The 21,735-nt window shown below is 36.4% G+C and overlaps 1 protein-coding gene and 1 long non-coding RNA gene across 36 annotated transcripts in view; one reads left to right on the top strand and one right to left on the bottom strand.

Moving 5' to 3' along the window:
- Positions 1-12,078: 12,078 nt before the first annotated feature.
- LOC101161693 (uncharacterized) lies at positions 12,079-16,196 on the top strand. The gene is made up of 4 exons (XR_002293170.3): positions 12,079-12,304; positions 13,578-13,759; positions 15,804-15,852; positions 16,115-16,196. It is a non-coding gene; the product is annotated as an uncharacterized LOC101161693 (long non-coding RNA).
- Positions 16,087-21,735, bottom strand: part of epb41l2 (erythrocyte membrane protein band 4.1 like 2) — a 46,654-nt gene continuing 41,005 nt past the window's right edge. For 26 of the 35 annotated variants that reach the window (XR_013654108.1, XM_020714538.3, XM_078942869.1 and 23 more), the window contains 5 exons: positions 20,673-20,801; positions 20,368-20,466; positions 20,061-20,141; positions 18,928-19,042; positions 16,087-18,726 (listed from right to left, as the gene is read on the bottom strand). Coding sequence is in view for 33 of the 35 variants with exons in the window: in XM_020714538.3 (XP_020570197.1) it covers positions 18,938-19,042; positions 20,061-20,141; positions 20,368-20,466; positions 20,673-20,801 (414 nt within the window). In the remaining 2 variants the exon portion in view is untranslated. The remainder of the gene's footprint in view (positions 18,727-18,927; positions 19,043-20,060; positions 20,142-20,367; positions 20,467-20,672; positions 20,802-21,735) is intronic. The other 9 variants (XR_013654109.1, XM_078942868.1, XM_078942861.1 and 6 more) reach the window with 1 other exon arrangement.

Below are 21,735 nucleotides of genomic sequence, written 5' to 3' on the forward strand. Positions count from 1 at the left end.
CTTCTGTCTATGACCTTCTACAGCCCAGACAGCCCAAAAACCTGCAGCACCTACACAGGTCAACTGCCATACATGTACATGTGACTAAGGCATTATCTATGGTTGGCATTTAAAGTCTACTTAGACATGGATATCTATCTATCTATCTATATATATATATATATATATATATATATATATATATATATATATATATATATATATATATATATATATATATATATCTATCTATATATATATATATATATATATATATATATATATATATATATATATATATATATATATATATATATATATATATATATATATATAGCTTTCTAGGTTCAGCTGTGATTCCTTTTACTGCTGTAGAAACTGTAGCATGTTAACCTTTGTGCTATCCTAGGCACTTTACCATTGGGAGTTGGGTCATCTAGACCCACCAGACAGTGTGCTGAACCTTATTTCTTCAATGATTTGTGATCTTCACTGGTGTCCATGGATTACATGAAATCTTTCCACCTTTATCCACCTTTGTCATGGTAGGAAGAACATGTCAAAGTAAGGGTGGGGTCATCTAAGATAGCACAAGGGTTAAAGCTGAAGCAGCTGCCATAACAATCAAAAGCAAAAGATTGCTGGTGTTCAATTTATTGCCGCTTGGGGAGTTGTAGCACATTTGGCTAAAGTAATATAACTGCACTCTTAATTTGCTTTTGCTGAAATATCAGTGCTGATGTATTGATAAGAATGCAAAGTAAAATGCAATAAAATATAGTTGGAAGACTAAGAGACTTTACGTTTTTCCCCCCCTCTTTTTGGTTTCTTTGTTCTGCCACCACATGTGTCATCCTCCTCATCTCTAATACCCACCGCTTCCCGCTTTTGTTTGAGGTTAAATGACCCCACTCAGAACAAGAGCATTATCAGGGGATGAGATAACCTTTTAAACCATTCTTTTAATCTCCTTCGCTCTCTCTGTGTCACACACATATACACACACACATATCTCTTTGTGGATGTCTGCTTGTTTCTGGTCATTTCCATTTCATGCTGGTCCCTTGTCCATGCCATGGCGTGCATAAATGTGCAGCCAAATGCCACAGTAACAAAGATGAATCAGTTATGACCTATCTTTTCACACTTTTCGCGGGCTGATATAAAATAATGTTTGGGAATATTAGATGAATTATGTTTGTGAAAGCTTTTTTCCTTCACCTCTTGTCCTTGTGTTCTGTAACAGGAGGAGCCTCTTCATGCAAATGTCACAGCAAGGTTTTTGTGTTGGAAAATATTTCAGTTACCACACTGGTAATAGCAGCTTTTCAGCTGCCGGGGAAAAACACGAGTATGTTGTTGTAAAGTTGAAATGATTGTTCATCAGTGGTTCTGTATGAACAATCATACAGAACCACTGATGAACAATCCCTTCCTGAAATTGTACTTCACGCTGAAAAAGTATTCCCAGTACATCATGGGTTGTTGGCCCCTAAAATCCTCAATTTCCATAAACCTTTAGTGTTACCACTGGCTAAAAGGAACCGACAAATTTACACTTTTCAGCACAAGCGGGGAAGAGGTGTAAAAGCTTGGCCTGAGGGGGAATTTAACAAGGGACTGCTTATTTTAGGTGCATAAGCGTCTCAGTCTCAGCTTTCTGTTGCCAGATTTGAGACTCGTCCATCAAAATTAATCATCTGCCACCTGATTGTTCTTTTTGTTTTGGAGCTCAGTACTGTTTCACACTCAATATGAAATGACAGTACTAATATTTTATCCTTTAACACTGTCAAACAAGTGGATTTAACCAGAAACTGTTCATACACATTGTGTAAATCAGGCAAAGAGAATATGCTATTTAAAAATGGGTTTCAAGCTAAAGCCACATGCAACTTTGTTTGAATAAAAAAACAAACAAACACTTATTTATAGCACCCCTTCAGAATTAGAAGGGCTTAGTATCATGAATTGTCAAGCGGAGTTCAATTTTGTTCTTTGACTTGCATGGTCAGCACTTCCATCGGTCACTGTACTAATACCTGCCACAGCTGCAATGCTGTGTTTGGCAATGACTACAAAATGTCATGAGCAACATCTAAAACAGAGAAATTGATAGCAAAAAGTGAAATTACATCAGGGTTGGAAACTCCTATTTAAAATATATATATGTTTTTTTGTGTTTTTCCGTTCAAGGTGATGCTAAATTAACTCATTGATGCCTGAATTTATTTCCAGCTATGAAAAACAAACAAATAAAATTCACCAATGTTTTTGTTTTCAAGTAGATGCAAAATTAAGGTAATTTTGGAGCTGAAGTGGTTTGATGTACATTTGCAACAAAGGGTGTCAGGGGTAAAGTGGAGCCCGGTATTAAATTGTATGTTGCAAATGAGCAAAAGGGATATTGTGCTAAAGGCTGCATGGTAGCGCAGTAGGACCATCATCTCAAAGTGAGAAGGTCTTGGTCCAAAACCCAGCTGAGACTTTTCAGTGTGGAGTTTGCATGTCCTCCCTGTGCATGTGTGGGTTTTCTCCAGGCACTCCGGCTTCCTCCCACACTCCAAAAATATGCTTCATTGGTTAATTAGTTACTATAAGTGTGTTTGTGGGAGTGATTGTGTTGCAACAGACTGGCGATCTCTCCAGGGTGTACCCTACCTTCGCCCAACAGTAGGCGTGGCAAGCTCTGGTACCCTGTGACCCCAAAAAGGATATAGCAGGTTTAGAAAATGGATGGTTAATGTGCTAAATGTGTGAGTCCCATAGGACTTTTTCCACAACATAGTGCATGTATTACATTTTATATGTGGAAATCCCATTTTTCAAATGTTTCCTATATATTTATCACATTGCACATTACAAATCAGAATAATAAATAGATGGCACCACCGACACCAACACAGATTACAAACTATCAGATTGAGGGAGTGTGTGGCAATGCGGCTGCACAAAAGCACCACACTATCACTGTTTACCTTTCAGTTCAAGTGTGATTCCTGTCATTTCCAGAAATACCCAGATGGCTGCATCTCAGGTGCATGTCAGCGGCAAAAAGGATGACACGCACAGAGAACTGATGGAAAGCTTGTAGTGAGGTCTGGGACTCTTAACAGCAAACAACTCAACGACGGCAATAAGGAAAGAAGAAAACCGAAGGGTGTTTCCATCTTGGAAGAAAAGGTGGAGAATTATAGGGTTTCCGTTGTAAATCTAGTTGGTTTAAAAATGGTTTGTTTTATTAAAACGAACATGACTGAAATAATTCTTTACAAGTTGGAGAACATTTTAGACAACCCTGCACACAGAGCTATTAACACAACATATCCACTTCAGTCAGAAGCTTCCCAGAAAATAAAATGTTTTTCCACTTGCAAAATGAAAAGCAATGCGAAGGACATTTCTGTGAAGGATAGTTCCATTGCAGGACATTTCATTAAAAGGGTTATTTGGACTTTGTTTTCAGAGCTGAACACATTTCCCCTCATATTCAAGAGGTTTCTCAATTCTCTGTGAAGGATGATTGAATTATTTAAATGGAAGAGGAAAACTCCACAGAAGAGTGGATCCGATGTTATGCTGTGCAATATCCACAGCTGGTCCACTTCATCTCCGCTGAGTCATTTTTCAAATGTTTATGTTTCTGGCTTTCATTTTATCACTGTTTTTCTTCACTGTTGCAGCAAAGGAGTACCTCGTTGGCTCTGGAGATTAAAAGAAGAAACCTGCATAATGAAACTTTCCCTCCCTCCCGTAAAGCCTGTAATTCCTTTTCAGTCATAACTCAGCAAATGGAGAAGAGACAAACTGAAGCAGGCTGTAGATACGAATCAAATGAAGAATGCGATGGGCCATTTTTCTGTTATTGTGAGTGTGATGCTGAAATGTTGCTATGGTAACAACAGTTACCAACCTTTTTTTGCTTCTTAGACTGATTTTTCTCCTTTTTTTAACCTTTCTTTTATTAATCAGGATTATCTTCACTGATATTAAGTATTAAAGCACAGTACTTTTACCCCCTTTCCATTCCACTCCCATGACTTCTAACTGTCCTCTGTCTTAATCACCCCCTCCTCCACCATTTCCCATTCCCTCAGGCCTTTTTCATCACATCTTTGTCACCAAAATCCTCCCACAAAGCCTCTTTACCCCTCATCTTCTTCACACTCTCTTTCCACATCCCCCTTCTTGCCTCCTCCCTGTCAACTCCTTCCTTCTCCAACAACAGAATAATTTACAAATTAAATATTTCCACTCTGTCAGCTTCCCTCTCAACCCCTCTGACTGACAAGCTGACACATTAAGCTAACAGGAGATTTGTTGCCACAGATTATTCTGCAGGTTTTTTGTTCTCCGCCTTTGGTACTTTTTTTTCCTTCTCCCGCTGTCTCACACTTCCACCCACCATCCCTTCGCATTTCTTTTTTTTTTTTTTGACTTGCCATTAGTCTCTGCAGCAGGTCTCATCTCTGATTACTCTACTTCTTCCTCATTACATAAGATATTGGGAAATTTGAATTTGATTCCAACTTTCTCCAACCTCAGACACTTTGGATTTGCTTTTTTAATAACATAAAAGGAGAAACATCAAGAGAGTACTGAGCAGCATGTTGTGTTAGAGCGTGAGAATGCTGGGAGGAATGAAATGTTTTCCTCTATCGAGTTTTCTTTTGTATTTTTTTAATCCAGGAATATGTTTCCTTTACAATTTTCACTTTTTCTGTAAGCTGGAACAGAAATCAAGAATCTGACAGAAGCAAAAGCAAACTGTGTGCAGAAAAAAAGGCTTCAGGCACAGACAGCAAATATACAGTCCCCATTTTAATAATAATGCAGCACATCTTTACATTAAAACTTCATACTGGACTTCATGTGTCAAAATGCAACTAACTTGATATGTCTTTTTGCGACCAAACTAACTGGTGGTCAAATTGAAAGGGCTGGGCATCACATACTCATTACTGAGTTAATTAGATTAAAAATTTCACAATTTAATTCAATTTCAAATGTAATACAGTCTTATTAAATGTCCATTTGTCAATAAAATCAATTATTTGGTTATTAAAAACAGTTTTCACAATTTAAACTGAACAAAAATGGAATTTGCTTCCTAAATGATGAATTTCTACATTAAAAACAGAGAGATAAACTGCCTGAAATACAAGTAACATTTAAAAGAGAACTGATTAATGAATTTTATGAATCAATATTGCATTTTCCAAGTGAAGATCAACTAGGTCCATCTATTTTTTAAACCCTTTTCCTTCCAGTCTCAGGTTTGCTGTGCCCATTTATCTTAATTTGGTAATGTGACACAGTGAAAGTGCAGAATGTTTATACCTTTTGAAAGATATAAGATAATCATATTTTAAAAAATAATACATTTGATGTCAATTTTGCTTTGCAAGAACTTTCCAAAGGAGAAATAAAAAGTAAGGATTTGAATTACCAGCCGTTCAGAACAACCACTGGGAACGATGAGAGCTGATTTGGATTTTGCTGACTCACAAATGTTAAATTAGGAAAGTTGAGAAATGTATGTGGGCTGACAGCTATAAGCCTCTGTAAAAATGAAAAGATTAAATTTCAATGCACATTATTAAACTATTTTAATTGAATCAAACAGACAAGTCTTGGCTTCCTCTGCACACAAACTTTATTTATGACAGAAAGAATTGAGGGAATTACCTCCTCTCCTTTCATAAAAGTTTGGCAGTTGTTGCTCTGATCTGTAATAAAGAAAACCTCCTATTAGCATTCAGATTATGTGACTTTTGTTCCTCTTTAAGAAGAGTGTCACATAAATACTCCTGGGTAATTTCATAGATCTGGAATCCTTTCAAGCAAAAAGTACAGTTTCAGATGTGAAAACAGATGTTTTGGTGTAATTGAAGAAAATTATTAAGGAATTAGATCAAATGATTAACAGAAGTTTAAAAACGGTTTAATTACTTACTCTAAAGGAAAATAACACAAAATGCAAGTAGGGAGGTAGAAATCCACCACTGAACTATTTTTAGAAGAAGAGCAAAGTTGAGATGAAGTAACTAAAAAAGGAGTAGAAGTGTAGAGCAAAAAAGGTAGAAAAAAACAAGATCAATGAGTTTTCTCCTAAAGTACTACTAATTTTGATGATAAAGTAATAATAAATGTGAGATTTTAGTACAAAGTTCTTCAGTGCTAGAATTAGAGAATCATACTCAGTTGTCAGTAAAATTAAACATGTATTTAATGCCTTCTTTATCTTAAGAAAATACAAAACCTAGAAAGAAAATTCTCTGATCTTAGAAGTCCTTTTTTAACTCACTTGTTTTGCAATCCTGTCCATTTAGACATTACACCAGGAGGATTGTTCACTAATAAACACTATCTTTTTGTTTCTTCGCATTTGGACAGAAGAGACCTGGAATTCATCCAAAAGCTTGCTGACATTTAGAATAATTCCTTCTACAAACTTGCTGCATTTCTTTAAATCAATAATAAACATGGAGAAAAAAACATAAATGTCATTATTTTTGGTGTATTGTTACAAATGTCGTTGTTTAGTTCAATCAAACAGTTTAATAATTTATAACCAAAAGCATTTTTCTTTATAATTTCCCACAAAAAAGCTGCTTTCCACAATTAACCCTTCTGCCATAAACTGATAATATCCCTGGTGGTAGTATTTAGCGTGGTTTGTTCCTTTCCTGGCTCTCCAAAGTGTCAATCAATACCAATCAAAGTATGTATGGAATCTCTTCTCCAGCAACTCTTTATCTCTGATTGTCAGTAAGTGATGAACGCATTGACCAGAAGTGCTGATCTGCTTAAGAAATCCCTGCGTAACTATGGCAATGAGCGTCATCAGCCATCCTAAAATGCAACTTATGCTAAAAAGGCCAAGAGGTTGCTATGACAACTGGAAGAGCAAAGAGAGAGAAGGATAAAGTTGGAGAGGATTTTTTATTTTGAAGATCGCTTACATTAAGACGTACATGCACAAGCACATTAATAACGCTTTTCGCATAAATCAACCCAATAAACAAAGCTCTGAGACGTTTGCAGGATTTTACCAAAATGTGATGTCTTGTGCTTTATTTCAGAGTCTTTTCAGGAGCCGTTTCATTCCCTGCAGCCCATCTGTTCCTGAATGTGTTTGTCATAATTTGAGAATAAATTCATGACTAATGAGAGATTTTTTATGCATGTTTGTTGCAGAAAGGTAAGGTTTCACCTTAAAAATGAGCTGAATTTGAAACACAGACTTTGAAGTGTCAATAATGGGAAGTAGATGCATAAAACAAATTGAAATGGATTAATAAATATTTGTGACATAGGTAGTCAGAAATCAAACTGCCAACCCTATAGCTGGGAGATGACTATTTATTGTAAGAGCTATGAATGCCAAAGTTATTTAAAAATCCTCACTGGTATTGTAGTGTATTATGTTCTGTAGGAAGACTAAAAATAAAGATTAATTAGCCTAATTTCTTTGGTTTTCAGACACTACAGGAGGTGCACCTGTCAGTGGGCAAAAATCTTAATTTAAACTTGTTTATTTCTTTATTTCACAGGGACAGTGCACATCAAAAGCATTGCTGCAATGTGGCAGAATTAGCCCAAAGGCTATTTTTCATCGCCAGTTCCCTGACAGGTGCTAAAAATTGTCATTGTAAAACCCTTAAAACAATTCCCTCAAAACAAAAAAAGGTTGTGCAACAATTGCCTTTTGCTTTTTTGTAACATGTGTAGTCATTTGTATTCTAAAATGCATATACAGTAAATGAATTAATGCCTCTTAGTTTACAATGATCATTTCTTACAACACATTGCAAGTGTAGGACTTAAGGCCGTGTCACACAGCCACGACGTACACTTTGCTCATTTTCCATGTATGCAGTTTTGGCCTTTCGTGGTTCCTGCGTGATGCAAGTCATTCAGAAGTGTTTCCTGCGTTTGTCATTCATCGATGTGCACAGATGTTCATCAGGAGTTTCAGCTGACAAGTTTTTACGTGAATTCAGACTTGAGCACTTCAAAATTTTCCGTTGGTAGAGAATTACGCAGTTTATGCATATTTTAGGTAGTTTATATGCAAATCTTACGCAATTGTACATGATTTTTGCAAACACACATTTGTAGCTTTACACAACCATTCCATGTATATCCAATGGACTTTTCACGCACATACTGCCCGTGTACAACTTTTATATTGTGTATACAGCACAAATATCACGTGTAAATTACATAATTGGCGCACAAATCACTATTAAATTGCATATAAACAGGGCAATAATCACGCAACATTCATGTTTTACGTTGATTTATGTGGTCTTTGCGTTGTTAATTTGTACTTCCTTGTTGGTTTGTGAAAATCTCACTTAAAGACCAAGACTTTTCACTTTTCCACTTATATTCTTGTATGACCAATTTCCATCAAACTGTGCAAAATATACATAGTGGGTGTGTGACACAGCCTTTAAGGATCTGTGTCTACATTCGGGTTTCATAAACGACAACTTTAAGAAGATTGTCATCAAGTCTGTGTTTTGCCAAAACCGTCTACAACAGCTATTTCCACGTCAAAATGTATGACACTAAAATATATTTACTAAATCAAAATTTACAGTTAGTGTGGGGTGTTAACATTTAACAAAATATAACTTTCTGTGTGCTCATTGGTGACAGAATTTCAGTTTAAAAAAAAGCATCTATAATGACTGACTATACCCAGGATAAAAAAGAAAAGAAAAGACAATAACAAAAACAGAGTTTGACAGAAATGTACTCTGTTTCAATGTGCAAAAAGAGAACTTTCAAGCAGATCATATCAAATAATAAAAAAAAATACCAAAAAAATATGTAAAATTGTTAAAATTGCTTTTGATTATGAAATGAAATACATAAATCGTGTCCAAACAGGTAGACAAAGATTCATGGCCCTGCTCCCATTAAAACCCCTGTATGCAGTGTTGGAAGAATCACAGATTCAAAGCTCATAGTCTTTTTAAATTATTACTTAGTACTTGATTTAGATATGAGAAAACTCGAAGGCCTCTATAGTTTTAGCTAAAACTATGTCAAATCTAGCCAAAATATTTTTTTTTAAATTTGTTCCGTTTTCTAGTACAAAGTTTCTGAAGAGCGGCAGGAGTTTATTAGAAATTTGCCTCTGAGTTGCGAGTGGAACCATTGTGTCACCCATGTCTGAGAGCTGTCTGTTTACATGCCCTTCCCATATCTTACAGCCCTTCACAATCCCACCAAACATTAGCAATGCAACAAAATGGTGAAGAATAACAGAGCAGATGTCAGCTCGGAAAACAGAGAGATACATGGATTTATCTGTCTGCAAATGGTTGCATCAGAATGAAGTGGAGCAGAGAACTTGTGGCCCAGCTGGCATTTGTCCTACATCAGAAATGGGCTCTTTTTCAAACTGCATTTTTTCATCTGCTCCTAATTCACAATGATTGGAATAAAAAAACGCAGGAATGCAGTTTTAGGTTGAAATTTCTTTATATCGTCCTCCATCAGAATGATGCCAATAGAGCATGCTGGAAGACACCAAAAACACATGGTGGTTCTGTACACATCAGATTTAATTTAGCTCTAAGAATACGTTTTTCAAGAATACAAAGAAGTTAGAGTAAAAATATTAATCAGCTATACAACAAATATTCATCATTTTAAAATTCTTGTTTCTGTCAGACAGGAGGTGTTTTTAGTTTGCTTTTCAGTTATCCTCTACCTGCCTGTGAGACTCAACTTCCACTCAGGTTTTAATCTCCCTGCAAAATTGCTGAAATATCATTTCATAAACACTGATGACACATAAACACTCCCACCCCCCCATGCAAAATTGCATTTAGCTGGAGTGTATGCTGGTGTGAATATTTAAGCTGAAGTGAACCCCCCACATCACTGTCAACACACTCTCCTTTAACAGCTTTCCATCTGTTTCTATTTTGATCTGGGATTTATCATCCAAAATATAAATGTCATGGCTTCTTTTCTCTTTTTGCATTTTTCTTTCTGTATAGGGCTATTTTCCCTCGATAACAGGCAGCAGAATAACATCTAAAGGGGGGGGGGGGGGGGGGGGACAAAACAAGCTGAAAGAGTCACTTGTTCAGTAGATATATACAAGTTCAGTAAAGAACAAATATTTTGTCCTGAACTAGAGTAAATATATCCATCAGTATGGTTTTCTTTTGGGTCATTCGGGTCTTAGGAACCCAATTCCACAGACTTCCAGCTGCACAGAACATCCTCTTCTCATAAACTCTCTTTATCAAACTGAACAACTGAATCTCTCCCATGCCTTCTTTAATTTGTCCTGTGTCAAAAGAAACATGAAGCAGTTATAAGGGAAACCTACAAACCACCATAAGCAGAGTCAAAGAGTCTGTTATTGACGCTATTTTACTAAAACAAAAAAAAGGAAAAAAGACACATTTCTTTATGTGAGTTTTTATATCACCCTGAAGAGGGCAAGAGCACCTAGACAGACTTCTTTGAAAATGAGCCCACCACCTTCTCATCAAGTAGATAAAGAGACAGCAAATGGACCTTATTGATCTTTGTGGTGGCTTCACTTAATTAACCAGCAAATCCTATCAAACTAAAACAGCTTCAATAATTGGCCTTGTGTTCAATAAGTAAAGACCTCTGGAGCTGAAATGAAAACGTTCTGCTTTGTTGAGTAATCTTAAAGAGTCAGAACAGCTTCCTGTTAATCGCTACAGGTAATAATATATTATTTCATAGTACAACAATTGTTAAAGAAACAACGCTTTACACTCACATCAGGAACTGCAGCAAAAAAAAAAAAAAAAAATGTAGAATTAGGTCTTTCCAGATTTTTTTTTCTTTCAAGTCAGATCAATTGTCTTCCTCCATCAATGTCTATTTATTTTCATAGCATCGTTTCTATTTTTAAAACACCACAGTTCCAGTTTATGTGAAACTGAAAAGCAATGACTTTACCAATGAGTCTCATTCAGAAGTGATTAGATCAAAGTATAAATAAACAGGATTTCTTTAACTTGTTTTTTATGGATTTATAAGGTGAAATAAAATACACACAAACAGGAATATTTAATTGTATGTTGTTTTATTTATTCTCAGTATCTCACTATGTGTGAAAAAAGTGAGAGCCCACCCATGGGTCCACTCACCTGCCAATCAAAAGACAAACCCCCTCATTGTGCAAAAACTCTGGAAATAATTTTTTTTAAATGTTATTTCAATGATCAATAAACTTTGAAAAAGTTTTCAAAACCGGACTGACTGAGTTTGTTTATGGCGTGAACCTGGGCTTGTTGCTCCCTTCTGAAACCAGCCTCCAGTGGTCATAAAAGGAACTGCTGCATTCAGTGCTCTTTTTTTTACTTTAAATTTAGGAAAGAAAAAGTGTCCTGAGAAAATAAATAAATAAAAGCTTCTTCTTTTAAATCTGGTTTTAGCCTTATTTTGGCTGATAAGCTCAATTTTGAACAATTTGAAAAATTGTTCTTTCAGTTGCAATTTTCTTCCAGTAATATAATTTTGTAAATTTCCATGTAGCCTTTTTTCTTCAGTTAAACAAGAATTTGAGAGCAAGAAAAACATTTTAGCCCCTGAAACATGTAGTTAAGAGCTTCAAAAGGAAAATGAACTTTTCATCTGTTGCCTGCACATCTGTTTGAAGACTAATAAATACTAATAATTTCAACAATCTGCATCTGCAGCACCTGGTTTGACCATACTCATAATATACTATACTTGTGTTTTTCTTCATTTGGTCTTTTAAGTGAAATACAACAAACTAATCTGTAAAATTAGACTGAAGTCAGCATCCTAAATATCCGTCATTGTGAGGTTAAAAGCATTTTTTAAGCCTTTGTAAGTTTAAAGGTGTCAGTTTTATTCATTAAAACCCACTGAACACTTTTTATTCAACTTGCATACATAGTCAAAGGAGATAAAACCAAAACTTTCTTCATCCTCCTGTATCAGGGACGCTCATCCACTCCTATGTTGAACAAAAACATACTCTGATCTCTTCAGTGGGGCTAATCTTCTTACTAATCACAAGGTTTGACCGTTGAAACAGAACAAAGTTCACATCGTCAGCTCGAGTGATTTCTCAGCAACGGCAGAAAACAGAAACCAAAGAGACAAAGAGGCAAAAGAAGAGGAAAGGAAAACACCTGAAAGCATGATCCGTTTCCCTTGACTTCCTTTGAATCCATAGATAACCTTTCTTAGCTCACAAACACCGATAGGAAAACATTGACCTTTGCTTTGGCTGCTGAGGATTTCCACATCAGGAGCTACGAGAGGGGGAAACCTGAAATATGTAAGTGGATCCTTACACATGAAGTTTAACATTTACTCATTAAAGCTTCTTTTTTTTGTTATTTACCTATTTTTGGCACATGCACAGAACTTCTGTTCAGTTTTCACTGCCAGATCTTGGTATGTAGCTGCTTGTTTTCCTGTGTAAGGTGTAATTTTAAATCAGGACATAAGAGCACTTGTAAGGTCCAAACGGCAATTTCACATATGTGAAACCAACACTTTCAAGACACAACCACCAACACTAAAAAGGGACATTTAAAGTTACTGTTATTTTTGACATCTTTATAGAAATATAATTATCAGAGGACTTTAAAAATTAGTATTTAAAAGAAAATGCCTCAGGTCCATGAAGTTATGAGGGTGCCTATCCTCCTCTTTTCATTTTTTTTCTCTTGAGGCTCAATTATCAGTTAGTGGTGATTATTCAGTTGGCTGCACTATTAGGAGCTCGTGTTGTACTTTCTGTTTAGCACGCAGTGTGCGGTTTATCTGCACAATGCACCTTCACAATCGTTTTTAATCGTTAAAGAGAATTCAAACAGCAGCTTATTGATGTTTTCTTTTGCTTTTATATATTTTTGACGTATTAAAAATGAATGCAGAAAAAGACAAATATAAAAACCGAATTGGAAAAATTGGAGATCAGTCTAAAACAGACATCTAAGAGTTAAAGAAGTTAATAATAAATGTGTTTTAGATTTATTTGGTCGTCATTTCTGCACCATTTTTGTATCTTTTGCACCAGCAGAGAGGGCAGAGGGGGAACAAAACGCTCAACAGATGTTGGCAGGAGTTGATTGAAATGCAGATTGATGCTTTCCTAATCCCAAACACATTATTTTTTGTTGTCTAAAGACTGCAACTTAAAAAAAATGTAAGTAAAAGACGGAGTTTAATACAGCTTCACTATTTCTAATCAAAATTATGAGAAAAGTTGTAGGTTGTACCCCAAGATTGGGTCATTGGTTACGATATTCTTGTTAAATTCTGCTTTTTATTTGCAACAAACATATACATACTTAGTAAACAGTCCATTATAAAGTAGATAATAAGAGATTGTATTTTACTCAGTCCATCAGTTATTTAAATTGAGTTTCAGCAAACATATAAATCTGAAGAATAGAATAAAAAACAACAACACTCAGCTCAGTTTGATGGAAAAAGTGACTGCAGTGCTGCAAATTTAGGTTTATGGTTTGACAGCTGGTATATTTGGATTGACTGTCAGATTGTGATTGTTATGGCTCCAACATGCTCCTGTTGTCCCGCAGATTCAGCATGGAGGCACTGAGTGGCCCCTGGGCTGATCTGGCTCTGCTCCTGCGACAGACAGTTATGCTGTCAGACCAGCAGCAGGACACGTTCGTTTGTCTGGTCGGTGTCCTGCTGTTCCTGTCCGTCTCTCTGCTGCTGCTGCAACTGATCATCTACCTCAGCTGGAAACTCAGACAAGGTGAGCCTCAGCCTGTAATCACATCTGACTGTTCCAGCCCCAGCTTCATTCAGTTAGAAATAATCTGATTAAAAGGAAAACACATTTCTGGAGGAACACAGCTAATTTTTTACACAATTTTATCTGTACTTCACAATCCAAATTTGTGTATAATAGCTTTTGATTGCAGAGTAAGTGTACAACGACCCCCAACCACCACTATAAAAATGATTTCTGCATCTTAAGTAAACCTTTCCCAGCTCTGTACCAACCTCCTGAATTCATGCTTACTGTTTCACACAGAAGCGATGCCATTTCATCCTGAATATAAAAGGCTGCAAAGACTGTTTGGGTTGTTGTGAAAAACCCTTTAAGTTTGGCATTCAGACTTTACGTATCCAATCAAAACTTGAATATAAAAAAGATTTAAATTAGTAACACGACTTTGTTTTGTGTTAAAGCGATTGTGGCCGATGGAGAGCAGCTGCAGGTTTTGTTAGCAACCTGATGCATGAAAAACTAAGCAAAAAAAAAACCAAAGGCTTTCTTTTATCTGTATCATCACAACGTTGGTGTGGCGGGTGAACCTGACCTCCTTCCTTTATCATGACAGAAAACACACACACCGTCAGTGACATCCAGAGGTCAATTTTTCTCCACTTTTTTGTGGAACATAACCAATCTGTCAAAAAATAACAAAGTACAAATGTTGGGTATTTCTACAGCTCTCTTTACTGTTTTCTGTCACTGTCATGGTCTTTTATTTTGAAATTCTTTATTTTTAATGAATATGTCACCCCTAAATGTGAAGTAGTTTACTTTTATAAAAGGTTCTCTGCGGCTCATTTCATTGAATTTAATGCATTTAATGCTCGCAGGCTTTTCATGCCAGTATATAAAACATCTGACCTTAACTAAAGTAATAAAGCCGCAATACTTTGGTTTTTCAATACATCTACTTCTTCAACACGAACAAAGTGACAACTGGATTTAAAATTGAAAAAAAAAAGCAGCCTTGAAAGCTAGTATGTGAGCTTCTGCAGAAAAACATTCAAACCTGTAAAATTAGGTGAATAGCTAAATTTATTGAGGTAGTTTTCAAAGAATAAAGAGAAATAATTAAATTAAAGTTGCGGGAGGAAAAGTAGTTTTTTATTAGGAAACAAACAAAAGGCCTCAAGTCCCACACTGATCATCTTTTGATCTGTTGTAAAAGTGTTCCAAGTGGTCTTTTTGTTATGACCAAGTCGTTTTTAGGTAACATTTTTTTTAAGAAATCGTTTTTGCATAGCTCTCCATTTACACTCTCTCCCGCTACAACCCCTCACACCCCCAACCTAACATTACCAGTGCAAGAAAAATAGAGAGCAACATTAGAGCTATTCAGCCGTGCATGTGAAGCAAATGACAGCTCAGATGAGGAAAATGAAGACATTATTGGATCTATTCTTCTGCAAGTGGATGCATCAGAATGGAGTGGGGCAGAGAGCTTGTGGTCCGCCCAGCGAATTTTCTATGTAACCAATACTGGTAAGCTCTTTTTCAAGCGACATTGTTTCTTCTGCTCCTGATTCACAAGGATGTAATCAATTTCCTTAACAGATGTCCTCTATAGTCACAAAAATGTCACAAGAACATGTTAAAAAAACACCAAAAACCCAATTTTCATGAGTGGTTCTTTAACAAAACAGGAAAAAAATGCTCTTAAAAGGAGTTAAAGACTTCCTACAAGTTAGATCTGCAGAGCATTGAGCAAATCAATTAATTATCTGATTATTATTGCATGACAAAGCATGCTACTAAAATTCAATGTTGATTGTGAGGTTTAAAAGATGAAAGTTACATGAATTTGAATAACTAGAATGCCCATCTCTTAAATAAGTTATTAGGCTGTAAATAAATATGAAAATGTTAAACCAGAAAAACAGCAGAAAGCTCTTCTGCTCTTGCTGCTTCAAGATGTTTCTTAGGTTTTAATGTCAAGACTGAAATATTGGACAGCCTCAAGGTGCTGTGTCTCTGTTCATTCTAGCCGTTTACTAATCTTGCTCTTCTTCATCCACAGCTGAGGCTGAGCTCGCTGCGTTTCCATGGCAACAAGATGCCATCCACAGGCAGGTGAACCGAAGTGCACATCGCAGGAGGAGTTTTGGTTGTCATTCAAACAGCTGACATGGCTCAAAGACGATAAAGGAAATATTTACAACAGATGTCACTATGGTCCAAACATAAAATCATTTCTTGCTTAAACAGCCCAAAGGGACTGGAACATACAGAGAAAGCAAGGGTCAGGATGTAAAACAATTTCTACACTTGAATGTGTGAAAAAGAAAACAGAGGAGATGATCTTTGGATAACAATCCTTTATTTCAACAGTGTTACACAGGGAGCAGGAGTGGCTGCATGTGGAGGAACAAGACAATGAAGCTGCTAAAACAAAAATCCGAGCAGAATTCAAGAGTTGGCAAACTAAGAGCAACGCGGCAGCTGGCGGGTTTTCCCCAAACCTGTTACTTGTTATGAACTTTCAGTCTTTATAAACTGCATTTTTGAGTTCTTTTTATTGTTATATAAAGTACAAAATTGTGTTGCTTTCTCTTTAAAGTATGAAATAAGCCAGCAAGTCTTAGAAGTTTGTTTTTTCCAGTTCCAATTTGAACAAAACTCTGCTAAAGCTGGAGTCAAACCACTGACGATATTGAGCTCCCTGATAGTCCTCAGATAAACTGGCATTGAATCATCCGTCATGGTTTTCCATCTAAATATGCTGATTTGATTTTTTTTTAAATAAAGGTTACTTAAAAAAAACGTCTGTCTGATTTTTCTTGGGATGATCTAATGAAAAGTTTCAGAAAAACTCCACCAAGCTGCTGCAGAGTTCCAACGACTGCCTAACAGTGCAGAGAAGCCTGAACGCTGTGTCACAGACACTGGAAAACGTGGCAGAAATGCTGATTTGCAGAAGTTTTTCTTCATTTTCAAAATCACAGTACCGGTAACAACATTACAAATAAGCATGAGGCAAAACAGAATTTACCTTCCAACAACTAACTTGGCTTCACAAAAGAAAAGAAAAAAGGAATCTATGAATGTGGCTGCTGTATTATTTAATACAATTTTGTTTGAAGCTGCCTAGTGTTGAGAATCCTTTTTTGTTTAAATTTAAAGCTTCCTCCTCATTGAATGTCATTTAGCTGCATAGAAGTTTTGTGTAAAATGAGAAGCTCGTTGACTTTCACTACATTTAATAAAAATGAGAACAATCAGGTTATAAATCATCCCAATTTTAAAATGATGTATCCTCTCACCTATAAAAATACACGTTTTTGACTTTTTGAGAATATCTGAAAAGGATCGAGCAGAAGAGGCAGTAAGTTAATCCAGAAAAGTGAAGTAAGAAATATTCTTCTGCTATTAAAACCGTTACCATTTGCTTCGCTACTGTTTTAAGTTTTTTTTAAAGAACACCAAAAAATGAAAAAAGAAACCCCCCAAAACAACCCATTTTAAGCTTTAAGGGGAAATCCTGTAGGATGTTTCCCTATAGGCTGCATTTCAGAGTCATGTGTGACGTAGTGACAGATACAGTAATGAGACGAGCACCTGAACGTTACATACAGAACCAATGCAGCAGAATATTTGGTTGCAGTAAAACAGTCACAACACAGCCAAGGTCAATTCAGATGACTTACTACTACACAAGTTGGAATTATCTCGTCTATACACTCTTAAACCAGTCAGCGTGGCAGCTTCCTATCTATGCGTGCTCGTGTTTTTCTGTCATGTGATTTATTCTAAATTGATTATAACTGCCTCTAAGAAGCGTTGATGGTGGGATATCAGGGATGAGAAAGAAACCGGGCTGCGGTCAGTGCTGAACTATCACAACAAACAAGCTGCAGTTAGTGACAAATTACATAAGAACTGCTTTTATTTTGGTAACTCTGGTAGTTTTTAATATTTCCTTTAAAAGAAGCAGTGGTTAAACCTCATTTCCGTTGAGGTTGACGTGGCTTCATATTCCTTTTTTCTGTTTTTTCAATTTCAAAGGTTGCTCTCCCAATTATGTTCCAGTTTAAAGGGCTTTTCTCCCAGTTGCATGTTTGCTGTTCCCAATCTCTGAGGATGTTTACAGTAACATAGTGGAGGGGCCGTAGAAGCAGGATGTTTATCAAGGGAAATGCTGCTTTCAGAGTAGTAAACACCGGCGCTAAAGTCTGCTCATTTTCAGTTCAAATTCATGTCAGTCTCTTAAAAATGCCCTAATAAAATCCTTATTCATTCTCATCTACTGTGAATGTACAAAGTCCCCTCGTGTAGATTTGTGTCAAAGGTGAGCACAGATAATAGCTGGTCAGCGGGTCACAAACAAGGAATGTAGATGAACGACAAATATAGAAAAAAAATTAGAAACATAAAAAACAAAAATTAAATCAAACAGATACTTTTTTACTGCAATTTTTAAATTAAACATCTTGTCTGTATAGATATTAAAAAGTTATTTTTTGACTATTTATTACAATATTGAGGATTTCTTCGGATAAGTGAGTGATGGTTTTGTGAAAAATGAAGAAATCACAATGAACTGACTAAAAAAATGACAAGGGAGCTGAAATGTATTAGGTTATCTTGAAATAACTGCAAAAAAAAATGGCATTAACTCTATATGTCCCAGTCATTTTCCCTCTTTTTCTTTCAAAAAAAACAAAACAAAAAGTAAACAAATGTAGAGTGGTTGTTATTTTCCCTCAGACACCAACAAAAGTTTGTATCTTTTTTTTGATTTTGCAGTAAGGGACTAAAATGCACCACAGACTTGTGAGAAAGGCCATCTGGGATGAAAAAGTGACAACCTCAGTCCCACTAAACCGCCCCCTCCAGGGCCGCTCTTCCTCCTCTCCCCTGCTGTCAGTCATGTTGGGTTGTTGTAGAGTGACAAAGATTGTGTAGTGTGGAAAGATGAAACCGTCACGATGGGCCTTTCAACTCTGGGGAGGAAAAAAGGGAAACAGCCAGAGGCGCTGTGAGGATTCCCTTTAATGATGTTTCCTTTGTACTCCAGTCACACTTTCATTCAAAACTCGTCTACCCACATAAGCTTATTCACTTCATTTCTCTGGTTTAAACTTTTTGCCTTAATGAATTAAACTCCTTCAAGTGTTGACGATAACAAGCATCACTACTGTTACCTGAGATCAGTCAATCCTCTTCCTCAGCCAGTTCAGTTTCTTTATGAACCACCACTCTGGTAACAGACATGTCAGGATGTTGCTCTTTGGCCTCCTTAATGGCCTGTGCCAATGCCTGCAGTACCCAGGGGTGACCACAGAGTGGCAGCACCGAGCACGGCAGGCAGACGAGGGAAGGGAGGGGAGCGGAGGGAAGGGGAAGATGGAGTTAACCGAAAAAATTTGAAATAAGAAGCAGAACTGAAAAATGGTAAAAATGCTGGATATATATACTGTTAGTGAGCCATTTTACTTTTTTTTGTTGCTTTTTTGCTTACAGTACATCAAACAGCATGACTGTCAGTAAAATGGCTTCAGCTCAGGGAAAACATATTCAACAGTGCAACACAAATCGGAATTTGTGTAAAACAAATCAGACAAGAAATTAAAAAAACAAAATAAGTTCATGCAAAACTAAACAGAAAACAGGTAACATTATGTCTGGGGTGGCAACATGCATTTTTAATCTGCAAACGTTTGTTTGTCTGTGGCAAAAGTTAAAAGAAATATGATAAACAAGATATAGTCACTCATCTATTTAAAACATTGAGCATGTTTTTGAATTTATTTCATCAGTTCTGCTGCAGATCAGAGTGTGTTTAGGAATCACAGGAGTTTTTCGTTTCTAATTTTGTAACAATGCAGGCTGAGAAACAGACCAGTGTGGCTAATAATAGATGTACTTAATAGGAAAGAAGATCTACTAAATACAAAAACAGAACGCGACACTGGCCCAAGTTTAAATAAAAGAAATCTACATTTTTATGTTTTGTTTTGGTAAAAAACATGAAATGTGAAATAAATTAACTAGATGAGTGTTTGTAAATAGAAAAAAAGAATTTCAGATTTATGATAAAAAAAAAGGGTTAGGAGATCGTTTCGACATGCAAATTTGAAAATACTGGTCATTCAGACTGTGAGCAACATGGTGGACATGTCACCAGACTTTTCTTTTTTCTTCTGATTTCAGAAACTACAGAAAGCCAATTCTCCGTTATTGTTTTTTTGTTTAATCTAAGAGAGCAAACTGGGCAAAACTACAGTGAATAAGTATCAAAAGAGTCTTTTTGCTATAATTTAGTCTGAACACAAACCTGGTCGTGATCGATGTCACAGTCTCCGGTGATGACGATGCGTTTCTCAATCCTCGTCTCGGAAAGACCGCCCTTTAATGTCTGAAACAAAGCGGGAAACATGACGACTCGCATCACATGCTATTTAGTTATTTCGCAACTTTATGAACATGCTGGTGATTCAAATCAAAGTTCTTAAAGAAAAGGGGCTTAAAACTGTTTTTAAACAAAAAACAAGAATCTGTTGTGTAAAAATATCCAAAGGCAGAAGAGATGAAATATTAAGATGTTAAATTGTGGCAGCGGTTTACTATAAAAGTCACTGTACCTTGGTGATGTGTGTAGTTGTGGTCGTACACAAAGACTCAGAGGTGATGGTCTGAGCAGTCATCAACACTCCAGGTTCTCCCTCACCGTTTCCATCCAACTGAACAGCAAAAAAACACATTTATAAATATAATGATTGAGAAACAGGAGGGAGTGCTGGCACCATGCACTGCTGGTAAAAAGAAAGCATTTTGGAATCCAAAATGTCGGTTTTCGATCAGGTAAATTCTGCATAATTGGGTCAAAAATAAAGAGAAATGAAATGCAGACAGAGATGAAGACTTCCTGTGGATCTAAGTTGCGCACCTGTGCAGCCTCGTATGTGATGGTCTTGGTTTCTGTGTGTACAATGGGCACTTCTTTTGTGGCTATCTCAGTTTTCTGGGCTGCAAACGTGTCAGAGATAGTCACCATTTCTGTCTTTACCACGGGCAGCTGGGGAGGGAGGAGAGACGAGAGCGAGGAGGAAGGAAAAATACGTTAACACATGAAATCTGAGATGACTTTGGAGACAAAAACTTCTATTTTGAGCTTGCTTTGACGGTAAATCACCTCTAACGGAACTGAATTTTGACTCTTATAGTTCAAGTTTTATCCATGTTACAAACAACGACAGGACAAAACTATCAATTCCATTTAATTACAGTACACAAATTGATTCTTTTTCCAATTCAACACAAATCTTTTAAATATACAATTTGGTCAAGGGTCTAGCCAAAACCAATTTTGATTTAACCTAAATAAAAGAGGCCCTTTATTTTAAAAAGTGATGAGTTTTTACAGGAATTACTAACAAGAGAAGCAGTCTGTAGTCTGAAAATTTTTAAATACTTTAAATTTACATAAATCCAAGGATTTGACAAATAGCTTTTTTTGTAAAGATTAATTCAATTTGATTCGTTATTTTGAACCTCAGCCATAATGACCTTTGATCCACATGAACCAAAATGAGGTGATTTAGAGCCAGGCAGCTGCAGCTGGAGCCGTATAAAAATGGCATGCGGCGACATCCATGCAGACGAGTTCCAAAACCCGAGCAACACCATGCAAGAGAAGCAAAGGTCCGTCTACGAGTTGCAGGGAAACGGCAAAAAGAGCTACTGCAGCTTTGAAACTACGGAAAATTCTTTGGCATCAACGTGAAACTCAAAACAGCAACAGAGCATAAACATGCATAAAACATGAGCTGATAAAACCAGCTGGACTCAAATGACTGAGCAAACAAAACAGCTATTGAAATGTAAACAAGATGACATTTAGATGAGTGGGTGGCATTTCCAATGGGGAACAATGCAGATTCCCATAAATATGAAGCAAAGCATCACTGCCAAACACAAAAAGGGCACAGAAGCAAACACACACACAGGTA

The sequence above is a fragment of the Oryzias latipes genome, chromosome 24, assembly GCF_053564925.1.
Source record: "Oryzias latipes strain Hd-rR chromosome 24, Olatipes_Hd-rR_3.1".
NCBI classification, from domain to species: Eukaryota; Metazoa; Chordata; class Actinopteri; order Beloniformes; family Adrianichthyidae; genus Oryzias; species Oryzias latipes.